The sequence below is a fragment of the Lepisma saccharinum genome, chromosome 20, assembly GCF_977018435.1.
Source record: "Lepisma saccharinum chromosome 20, izLepSacc3.1, whole genome shotgun sequence".
In the NCBI taxonomy this organism is placed as follows: Eukaryota; Metazoa; Arthropoda; class Insecta; order Zygentoma; family Lepismatidae; genus Lepisma; species Lepisma saccharinum.
This window is the reverse complement of record NC_139248.1, coordinates 44366482-44379044: the sequence shown is the minus strand read 5'-3', so window position 1 is coordinate 44379044 and position 12563 is coordinate 44366482. Positions and strand designations below refer to the sequence as shown.

At 38.7% G+C, this 12563-nt stretch overlaps 1 protein-coding gene across 2 annotated transcripts in view; it reads left to right on the top strand.

Moving 5' to 3' along the window:
• LOC146003259 (RUN and FYVE domain-containing protein 2) overlaps window positions 1-12563 on the top strand; it is a 134317-nt gene that overhangs the window by 75115 nt on the left and 46639 nt on the right. For both annotated transcript variants that reach the window (XM_083141444.1, XM_083141443.1), the window contains exon 8: window positions 11621-11761. In XM_083141444.1, coding sequence (XP_082997570.1) covers window positions 11621-11761 — 141 coding nt within the window. The remainder of the gene's footprint in view (window positions 1-11620; window positions 11762-12563) is intronic.

The following is a 12563-nucleotide window of genomic DNA, read 5'->3' as shown; positions in this document are numbered from 1 at the left end:
ACACACAAAAGGCCTTTGTTCACCTCTGCTCACAAAGTTACCTGGTTACAGTGGGCGACGAGAGACAAACAGTGGATTGTGGAGGACTGGAAACGTGTTGTCTGGTCAGACAATTCATGTTTTTTTACCTGTATGTGAATGGTGCTTGGCATCGTGTTAATTGTAAACCTCAGGAAGCCATCCAGGAGAATGGTGACGTTCTGGTTGTGTTTTAATTATGTGAAAATGGGTCCTTTGGTTGAAATGACAGCCAATCTGAACCAACATGCCCACATCACGTGCTGCTGGACACCAGGTTTTGCTGTTTGTTCTTCATTTTAACAAGAAATGGAATATTCCCATCCCTGTCTTCCAGGATGACAATTTCCATGTTCACTGGGCTGCAACTGTGACTGATTGGCTTGATGAACAGTCAGGAGCATTCACACATCTGGACTGACCTGCAAAATCTCCAGATTTGAATCCAATTATAAATTTGTGGGACCACCTTGAACAACGCATCTAACATCATGGATAACATCCATACAATCTGACCGACCTGCGCAATTCTTTGAAGCAAGAGTGGTTGATCATTGATGTCTCCTACATCCAGAGCCTTGTCCAGTCCATGCCACAGTGAATTGCAGCTCTTATCCTGGCTGTGTTACATGATATTAGGTACAGGTTACTAATTTTTTGTCTGGTAAGCTTATTTATACCTAATCACAATAACCACAGGTTGATCTCAAGAAATGTGCAGTTGGCACCTTATTATCCATTTATATCCATCACCACTTTTATTTGTCCTTCTAGTCCAGTATGTGCTAGTTTCTTCTACTTTTGGTAAATGTTGGGGGCCACTTCCACATTATGCTGTGTGTGAATGTAAATTGTACAAAGTACATTACTCGTTAAGTAATGTATTCAGATATCTCTAGGTTATTTTGCCAGTAGACAGCGACTGATTATTATCACATCCCCGCAGTGCTGATCTATTTGGTCCAAAATTTTCAGTAAGTGTTCTCTATGTTGGTAGTGATGCTGAAATTAACTCACAGAAATACTCACACTTGACAGATATTTAACAGTAATTCACATGCATGTCTTGCATGCTTACCTGTATTAATGCTTGTCCATCAAGTGCAGTGAGTAACAGCCATTTCAGTCTTTTCACACTCCTAAAAATGATTAGCAGATACGTAGATAACTCACAAGGTCAGCAGCCAGTTGGGACAGATTGTGCACTGTTCACAAAAAAAATGTACAATGTGTGTATGATTTCTATGTCAGATAGAATAATTAAAATATGGTGAGATAGATTCTTACTTTCGTGCACCTCCGTGGCAGAGTCTACTACGACACCAGGGGTCCTGGGTTTGAATCCTGGCCAGGGCATGGGTGTTCTTTGTGAGTATCCCTTCATCAATTTCATCAATCATCCTCATCTTTCTGATTAGCCAAAAGTGCAGATGGATGGGCGTCATCAACAATCATTTGATCGAGCCATTTTTCCTTCCCCAAATCTTAAATGGTATCACGTATGAACATTTTTTGAGGAACAGGATGGCAATGTTGTTGGAGGATGTGCCTCTAGCTACAAGACGTGACCTGATTTACCAGCATGATGGCTGCCCAGTTCGATCCCCTGATCAATTTGACACCTTGCGACTTTTATATTTGGAGTCACATGAAAGACTTAATTTACAAGACACTGGTAAACTCGCAAGAAGAGCTCAGGGAGAGGATCTTAACAGCTGGTCAACACATCAAGGACACCATCACATCACGAGTTAAGATAACAAATGTACGTAAAAACCTGCGTGCCTGCATTCGTAACGGAGGTGCCCACTTTGAGCAAGATGTGTAATGTTCTTTAATTGTATTGTTCATTGATTCCATTCACATGAAGATGAATGAAGTATTATTTCTTGTACACAAATGTGAATGTTAGCAACATTTGTACCTTGTTGGATAGCTGATGACACAAGGAAGTAATTTAAGTAATTTGTATGCTTCGTGTCATACCATTTTTGTTATTAGTATGTTGCCAAGTAAACTAAGAGTGCATTTTTTTCTCATCACTTGTAAGTTTAGACCCACCTGTTACTTACATGTGATGGTTATTTGGGACAAACGTTTTTCCAACCAACCACTTATTTTTTAGTTATCAGAAAACGCTGAAATATGTGCTATACAATGAGCTGTTTTTCCTCAATTCATCTTTTTATGTGGAAAATTATCATTTAAAAAAAACAATAGAAATTTGTTTATCTCAAAAACTACTAATTTTCGGACAGGGTATCATATGGTCAAATTTATTGCAAATTGCCTCTACGTTAACCCCTATCAGGGAATACATCTAATTACAGGTCACCCTATATATATATATATACAAGGTGATAAGTGTTTAAGAAGGCTAGAGAGTTAGTTACAAGGTGATTGGTAATTCGATCTATTCCTGGAAAGGGGTAATACTAGAGCACATTTGCAACAAATTTGACCCTATGCACCGGGGGTCGGAAATCAATGGGTTTCGAGTTATTGCAGTTTGTAGATTTTCGTGACATATTCCGACTTGCGACCAAAAAACTACTAATTGTGAAAAAACTACTACACCCTGGGCACTTAATCGACATGTTGCTAACAGCTGACGAATGAGTGACTACTGGGAAAAAAAATTCATGCCCAAAATTCCCATACCCACATAAAGAAACAGTCATTGGAACTAACGTCATGAAGAAATTTGGAAATTATCGTTTAAATCGAAGAGGATTACTCAAAAAAATGGTAACACACTTAGCGTAAAAATTAAGGAAAAACTTCCTCGTTTCATAAGCTCTCCAAAAGATACAAATGATTCCACATACTACATAATGAAAGTGTACGCACCGGTGTGGTTTGGGATCAAGAAGAAACTATCGATAACTGACGGAGCCCAACACCTCTGGAATTTGATCCACTTGTCCCGATTTCTCCCACACCACTTGAGAGATCTGATTAATAGGGTCATTCAACAAAACGCATTCTTGGCCCATCCTGAAAATCTCCTGCTGGCTTTAATAACCGACCAAAGCCCAGAAATAAGAAGTTTTGGTTGGCAAAGAATTAAGAAAGCAAGAGGATTGAAAAAAAGGCAAAAGAATTCGCACTTTTGTTTTACCAACCATCAATTTTAATGCAGACCAATACAATGACATGGTTGATTGGGCTTCATGCTCCCTCCACGAGCCTACGTTGGCCAATAATATTACAAATGAAGAAGTAGATGACTACAATAAAAACAAAAATATAGCGGAAATTCAAGACTTCCCCTGCCACACACAAGGAGTGGAGTGACTTGTGAAAATTATCACAGAGGCTGCTTCTTCCGTTTTCGGCGCCAGCGCACGTGATGGCTACATCAAAGCGAAATTGGAATCTAGAGAACATATGCCGACATTTCGAACAAAAAGTGACTATAAAGTTCAAGGAGAAAACTAGAAGAAAATCTTGGCCTGCCCCTTAGTAAAATTATGTTTGCCAACATCATTTGGGTGGGTGGAGCTCGCAGTCCAGCCACCTCCTGGTTTAAACCCTCTAGGTTATTTTCAAAGCATAATAAGCTATGAAAATAAGCGAAGCGCTGGACAGTAATTGAGGAACTGTTAGCAATTTGAAAGCCAAAATAGTTTATTTAGTCTTTTATATCGGAAAACCTTGGAATAAAACACAGTCGAAACCAATTGGAAACCATCAATAGAAAAATATGGAGTTTTTAGCCTCAAATTGACAATTTTTGACCAAAAGCATACGTAAACAGCATAGGAAACCACCCCTAAGGCACGAATGTAACATATTTGCCATAAACAAAACAATAAATGACCATAATGCAGAAAAAAACACATGAAATAGCCAAATAATGACATTTTTGTGAAATTGTTGTGCGTGTTGCATAACCAAATCACATCAAAACTTCAAGATCGATGCGCTCCACCTAAATGACCTCCAAAAAATCTGAAAAAAATCAGACGTGTTTTTGATCACAAATGGCCACTTTTCCGCACTAGCCACCTTAACATTTCGAAAAAAGTTATATATATATATATATACACACACACACACACACACACACACAAGGGTTGGATAAAAAGTAATGGCAACACTGCTGTCCCGTGAAAGGGGTGAGTCACAGCGCCACAAGCGTTTCGTGGCTGATAAAGGAATGTCAGACGAGGAAGTATAGTGAGTGGGAGCGATTGTATGTTATTCAGTCAAAAACAGCAGTGCTCTGAAGCAGAGGACGAGAGTGTAAGCGCCCTAACAATATGTTTAGGCAAGAAGAACAACGTCTCTCAGGCAGACGGTCAATGCTGCCTACTTCTGCACCTTCTTGCAACACCACCTTCGTCTCGCATTAAGAAGGAAGCGACGGCACGGTGTCCCATCATCCTGCTTGACAATGCAAGGTGTCACACTGCAAACAATGTGACGGCGCTCCTGCATAACTGGTAGTGGGAGGTACTGGAACATCCGCCGTTTTCACCGGTATGAGACCGTGTGATTACGACCGTTTTGTCAAAATGAAGGAACCACTGGGCGGAAGCACTACGACACACGCGAAGCCATCATACGTGCTATAGGGCGGTCACTGCGGGACATCGACAGAGATGGACGCGCTGACAGTGTACGACGCCCTCCATACGTGTGACAGAAGGTCGTAGAGATGAGGGGCGATTACTTTGAAGGATTGTAACACCTGCTCCTCTGCCAATACAGTCAAGTACCAATTATACCAGTGTTGCCATTACTTTTTATCCAACCCTTGTATATATATATACACTGCCCTCCAGAAATTAAGCAACAACAAGAAAATGTGAGGTAAAAGAGAAAACAGTTGGAGAAAAGAGAAGAAGAGTGGTGGGCACGCTGAAAGAAAGCAACGAATGCATTAGGGATCATATCCTTTATTAGTGTCAGACAACGGTCACTTTCGTTACAAATAAAATATGTACACCCTCCGGCCTTGTGTTTGATTCTATTGGATGTTCACCATTTGTTGCTTAATTTATGGAGAGCAGTGTGTGTGTATATATATATATATATATATATATATATATATATATATATATATATATAATATACTGGGTGATTTTTTTAACCTGAATCATTTGAATATCTTGAAAAAAAAAATCATCCTACAGAAAAATGTTCCAAATAAAAAGTTGATAGTTTGGAGGGGGGAAGTTTAGTGGTGCAACAAAAGAACACCCCTCCCCCTCTTGTAGGTGGGGGGGGCAACTTTGAAATTTCAAATAGAAACCCCTATTTTTTATTACAGATTCGGATTTTACGGAAAAAAATACATAACTTTTAACGTTATAATCGACAAATTTTCATTTCTTGAATGTTTACACTTTAAAACCAATGTATTTTATTTCGCAATTCATTTAAATTCAAAAAATAAAACATTTTTGTTCCAGGACTTGAAATTGTTGTAAAACTAATAAATTTATTTTGAAAATACAAAATTACTCGACAATTTTTAGCTCTAGATATCTCGATGTCTAGTAAACTACATTCACTTCTCAATTACATTAAGTGTTCAAAATGGTGACCTTCAACTTCAATACATTTATTGATCCGCGCTTCGAATGAATGTACACAACTCAAAAGTACCTCTGGTTCAATTATGGCACAAGCGTTTTGGATTCGCTCTATCATATTTTCACGAGTAGTTGGCAATTCTCGATACACTTTATCTTTTAGGTAGCCCCACAAAAAGAAATCTGGTGAAGAAAGATCTGGTGATCTGGCAGGCCAAATTACAGGACCAGCTCTGCCGATCCATCGGCCATTGAAGTCACGGTCGAGTACTTCACGTGCTGCTGAAACCACATGTTCTGTCTCAGTTCCAGGTTAAGATCTTCTAGTAATATTGGCAGTTCATTTTGAAGAATGTCTTCTAGTAATATTGGCAGTTCATTTTGAAGAATGTCGCGGTACTGTTGACCATTCAAATTTCCATCAATGAAGTAGGGACCGATGAGTTTGTCATCAATAATTCCACACCACACATTTACAGTTCATGGATGCTGATGCTCAACTTGGCGCAGCCAGTGCGGATTTTCGACACTCCAGTAATGCATATTATGCCGATTGACCGTTCCGTGGTTGGTAAAAGATGACTCATCAGAGAACAATACCAGACGAAATAAATTTGGGTTTATTTGTATTTGTTCACGTGCCCACTGACAAAACGTCACTCGATTTTGAAAATCATCGCCATGAAGTTCTTGATGCAATTACACATGATATGGATGATATTTATGATGCTGTAAAATCTTCAAAACACTGCTCTGGGACAATCCGGAATTTCGAGCTACTTCTCGTGAGCTGACATGAGGATCATGGGCCACAGCAGCTAACACATTAATTTCTTTTTCTTCTCCAGTAACTGTTCTTCGACGGGTTCTTTGTTTAGGTTTAACACTTCCTTCAGTAGTAAATTGATTGACTGTACGTTGAAACGAAGCGAAAGAACGCACCCTGTCTGTAAAATGCTGAACATAAACAATGACAGCTTGACGGAGATTCCTGCCAGATTCCCCATACACGAGAACCATTTCAATTTTCTCTTCTACAGTTAATACATCCATTGATATTAAAAAGTATCAACAGCTTAGTCAAATTAATCGCTCGGAGCATTCTTGTGATCTAAAGAACAATGAAAAACAATGATTTAACAGGAAAAGTCTAAAAAGGAACTGTTTCTTGACATTGTTTTATTTTTTTCCTGTTGTAGCTTTGTTAAGCATCTTTGACACAACAATAAAAAAAAATATCGAATCTAACTTTTGAATGTTGTAAATAGGCGAATTACCAGCTTAATGAAATCTCAAAAGATTTGTCAAGAATTAGTACAAAGTTCATGCACGAGAATGTTTTATTTTTTGAATTTAAATGAATTGCGAAATGAAATTCATTGGTTTTAAAGTGTAAACATTCAAGAAATGAAAATTTGTCGATTATAGCACCATCTATCACAAATCGAAGAAAATGTTTCAGACAAAACTTATGTATTTTTTTTCCGTAAAATCGGAATCTGTAATAAAAAATAGGGGTTTCCATTTGAAATTTCAAAGTTGCCCCACCTACAAGAGGGGAGGGGTGTTCTTTTGTTGCACCACTAAACTTCCCCCTCCAAACTATCAACTTTTTATTTGGAACTTTTTTTTTGTAGGATAATTTATTTTCAAGATATTCAATTGATTCAGGTTAAAAAAATCACCCAGTATATATATATATATATATATATATATATATATATATATATATATATATATATATATATATATACACACACACAAACACACACACACGTGTGTATGGAAAAAGCAAGGATGGCCAAAAGGGCTACACTCACCGGACAGTGGAAAAATTCAAAACTTTCGCTAACTTCGTAGCATCATCGGTGTGAGGAGAAAGAGACGGAACCGGAAGTTGGGGCCCTGCAGAGTTGCCAGGTCCCCGTTGAAGAAGAAGTGGTGCGTAGAACGAAAGAAACACTGTTTCGTCACCAGGCTCGTCGGAAACTCTGTGTGTGAGAGATGGGTTGGGAGAGAGGGTGGGAGTAATGGGATGGCTTGGGAGGGGCGGGCATTACTGGGTGGCCTTGTTCAGGCCAGGTGGAGTGGTTGCACTCATGGCCGATATATAGGCCCTCTCCCATCTTTTGCGCACAGAGGCGTTGGCTGGTTGGGGTAGGAGATCTATGATCGCTACCCGGAAGCAGTCGTGGAAAGGGATGTTGTGGTGGTTGGTGTGGACGGCGACAGTGAAGTCCAGGTTGTGGGTGAAGGAGCGGTGGTTATTGATGCTGAGGTTGAGGGTCGTTGATGTTTCCCCTAGGTAAAAATCACCACAGATGTTGCAGGTGAGGATGTATATCAGGTTTGAGGCGTGGCAGGTCCCTTTGGGATGGAGGGTAAATTTGCCAGTGGCCGTGTGCACCTGGAGGGTGTGTGGCAGGTTTTGCACCTAGGGCGGTTGCATTTGTTGGAAGGGGGTGTTGGTTGTGTGGTGAAGGGGTGTTGTGGACCAGGATGTTTTGGAGGTTGTGGCGTTTGAAAACCACTCTGGGCTTGTCGGGAAATATGTTTTTGGTTTGAGGATCACTGTAGAGAATGGGAAGAAGAGAGTGTAGTGTGTGCCTGATTTTGTTGAGGTGGGGATGATATTGGTTGATGAGTGCAGGTGGGTTGGTGGCAGCAGGTTTCTTGGTGGTAGTAGTGTGTGAGGCAGCTTGCGATATTTGTTTCATGACCAGGATGGAGGGATATCTACAGTTGACCAGGGCATGGTGTAGGCGGTGGTTATATTTTAAATTTAGAATTATGCAAGCGTAGCATTCTACCCTGTAGAAGTTTGTGCAAGATTATACACGATATCGAGCTGGGATGTTACGCAAGTATCGGCATCGGTATCGGTTCAAAGTGGTATCGGCTCAGCCCTAGGCAGCATACAAACGAGGATCAGTGTAGCACACGCACTGGGAGAACTGTATGCCCACAACAATTCAGGGTCTGACAGTTGCACATAAGCAGCACTGAAGGAGATTAACTAAAAAAAAAAAAAATCTGGTTGATTACTAACATTATCAACCCTTAACCTTCCGACAAGATGGATACTGGACCACCACAATATAATCGTCCATGGCACTTTACACATAAAAACCGGTCTTGGCGTGACTACCAGATGAGGTGGAGCCTTGGCCACTGAACGTAATCCTCCAAGGCAACAGATTTTATACTCCACATATAGACACATTTCTTCCAGGGACTGAACAAATGATTTGTTAGATGTAACTAGACCTCGGATTCTTAAGTTCTAAAAAGTGTGCATTTAGGTTCCTATCCTGAAATATGCACTACCTTGCACAACATTATGTTTGTTCCCTAACCCTACGGTGATGCGATGGCAGAACTTACCATTGGAAATTTGCTATTAAAATCCACTCTTCGCCGTATAGTTAGGCAATCATCTTTTTTCATTTTATCCACCGTTAAACTTCGCAATTTTGTCTGTGAGGATCATATTATATGCTGAAAATATCTTTCAACAAAAACATAGTCAGTGGTGCAAACTTCAATGTTAAAATGTTAGTTTGCAAGGCGTGAATGCCACAAAGCACCGAAGTGACTCGAAAGTGAGCAAGACCACACAGATCAGACCAGTTTGGATTGTACAGGTAATAGTGGCACCAGACATTTTGCTTTGTTTACAGTTTTGAAAAATCACCATGGACTTCGACGAAGGGAAATCGAGATAGAGTACGTTTCAAACACGTTCGTCATGGAATTTTTCGTGACGAAACAAAGCAAATGATTCTATGTGACATAAAAATCCTGTAAAACCTTTAAAAATATATAAAAACCTAAAAAAAAGGCTTGATTTAGGTGCATAAACCTAAAATAGGTTCTATCAAGCAAAGTAGTTTTTTAGGCACCATAAAACTTTATCAGTTGTTACATTTTTTAATGAAATGCTGACATAACTTATTATTTCTTACATACCTGTAAAGGAAAAGAATAGGTTAAAAACCTAAAATTCGAGGTCGAGATATAACACACTACCCTGAGGATGGATACAGAATCAGTCTTCGAAACGTAGGTAAAGATTTAATATGGTGGTTAAAAGTAAAAGAAAACTCAAAATGAATGAATCACCAATAATCAGCTACAAAGAAGAATCTTATAATTTAATGCAAAATTCTGCCATTTTGTTATAGTTTTTATGAATAATCTCCATGCCCTACTTTTTAAAAAATTAAATGTCTAAGTATACAACTTATTTGCACTGGAGTCACCTCGAAGCACACATTTATTTAGGAGGTCAGTGATCCATTCAGGTTCTTCAAGAACCATTTGGAATTTTATATCAGATCATTAAAATAAAGGTCATTCCACGCTAAATCAACAAAGTTCACAACCCGACCATCTCAGAATTTTCTGAAACTCTACTATTTGGTAGTCTTCAAGAAGATATGAAATCCTGAGAAATTTTAGCTTCCTGTGTGGCGTAGTTATGGAGTTTTGGGGGCTCGAAAATACAAAAAATTGTCGATTTTTAGTCTGCGCTCAAGACTTTCATGGATAATTGCTCTTACCCTAATTGACGTAGAGAGCTGGTTGTAGTCTTGTTTGAAAGGACATGAAATACGCTTTCCAACGGTGTATCACATCACTATATTTAGAATAAAATCTTTTCAAAGTCATCCACTTTGACCGTTGTACCTTGAACTTTTGAAGATTCATATCTGCGATTTCCTTGGAACTGAAATATATTGTTAACTCAAGGTTACACTATAACATAACCAAATTTGAAGTAGGGACGATTATGGGATAATTAAACAAAAACATTTTGTTCAACTGGACATTTGTTGGGTCCCAACGTGCAATGTTCTAAGAAAAGTAGATCCTTCCACTGCTACAAGAAGTATGTACACTTTAACAACGGACGAAAACCAGCTTGCCATTCAAAGACTGAATGAATACTGAAGAACAACCTGTGAACTATGGTGCATGTAAGTTATTTCTCAGGAAACAAACATTCTTGTCCATTTTTCACTACTGTAGATAACCATATTATTCTTAAAAATAAATATCAACAGTGTTGCAAACTCCCACTAGAAATGACCGGCTGAAAAAATACACTTATACTAATTAAATTGTTTTTCTTTAATTATCCCATAATCGTCCCAACTTCAAATTTGGTTATGTTATAGCGTAACCTTGTGTTAACAATATATTTCAGTTCCAAGGAAATCGCAGATATGCATCTTCAAAAGTTCAAGGTACAAAGGTCAAAGTGGTCAAAAAAGATCAAACCTTGAAAAGATTTTATTCTAAATATAGTGATGTGATACACCGTTGGAAAGCTTATTTCATGTCCTTTCAAACAAGACTATAACCAGCTCTCTACGTCAATTAGGGTAAGAGCAATTATCGATGAAAGTCTCGAGCGCAAACTAAAAATCGACAATTTTTTGTATTTTTGAGCCCCAAAACTCCATAACTACGCCACACAGGAAGCTACAATTTCTCAGGATTTCATATCTTTATGAAGACTACCAAATAGTAGAGTTTCAGAAAAATCCTAGATGGTCGGGTCAGAAATGACACTTTTTTTTGTTGATTTGGCATGGAATGACCCTGTGGTAAATTTTATATCAGTATTTTATCGGTATCAGCCAAAATTTTGTATCGCCCCATCCCTACTACAAATTGTGGTTGACTTTTCATCCACCTCTTGTAGACGTTTGCAAGACAAAAATCTTGAATAGAGAGAAGGAAATATCCTTATGTTGAACAACTCCACTCAAAAACTGCTGTATTGTTTACACAGATGTGCTTAGCAGGTTGCCTGTTTAGTTGTAAAATCCTCATATCCCATCCATTTCGTGTTATATTGTTTATCTAGTTTTTAGCCTCTGTTTTTTGCCTTGATAATACTGGGGCGAAGTTGACAAGAATGTGGACAATACGTGTGTTGTCATTTTTCGCTTGTGGTTTTATGCAATGCATGTTTATTTTCACATCTCACCACTGCAGACTGCTTAGTTTATGTAATGAAACTGAACATGTATAAATTTTACCCCTTGTAGGTGAGCTTGAAAGCTGAAATGGAAGTTGCGATGAAGTTACTGGAGAAGGATATCCACGAAAAACAAGATACAATTGTATCTTTACGGAGGCAGCTAGATGACATCAAACTCATTAACTTGGAAATGTACAGGAAACTTCAGGTAAGTAAAAGCTATCCCAAGATTTGGACAGTGTGTTTGCAACAAGTTAGTAAACATATAATTTGCACATACTTAGTGTAATCATACTAGTTTTTGGACTTTTAACCACTGTTATTTTTTAAAGAGATTTACCTACGTTTCGGAGGCTGAATCTGCCTCCGTCTTCAGGGTAGCGTGTGGTCTGTTAGGTCATATAAATGTTTGGAAGTGGAGAAAAACAGAACTATACCCTTTCTAGATGTACTAGTTACATGGCAAGACCACACCCTTTCCACAAAAGTGTACAGAAAACTGACCCATACAGGACAATATCTAAACTTCCTCTCCAACTACCCCAAGTCCATAAAAACCGGCATAGTAAAAACACTCGTGCACCGAGCAAAAACCATATGTAAAACCGAACAGAACCTTACCAATGAAAAGAAATCACTCTACAAAGATCTCAAAACCAATAACTACCCACACAAAATAATAAACCCCATAATATGGACAGAAGAAACAACAGACCCACTTCCAAAAGATAAACCACTGGCCACGATCCACACACCACACATAAAAGGAATATCAGAAAGAATCAAAAAAATAACCAATAAATATAACACCAGAACTACATTCCACTCCAGGAACACACTCCGATTCAACCTGGTCCACACTAGACCCAACACACCCGATATAAAAACAAAAAACGTAATCTACAGCATCCCATGTGAATGTGGGAGGGAATACATTGGGGAAACATGCAGAACACTTGAAGCGAGGGTGGGGAACACAAAACAAACCTCAGGCTGGGATACTTTGAAAG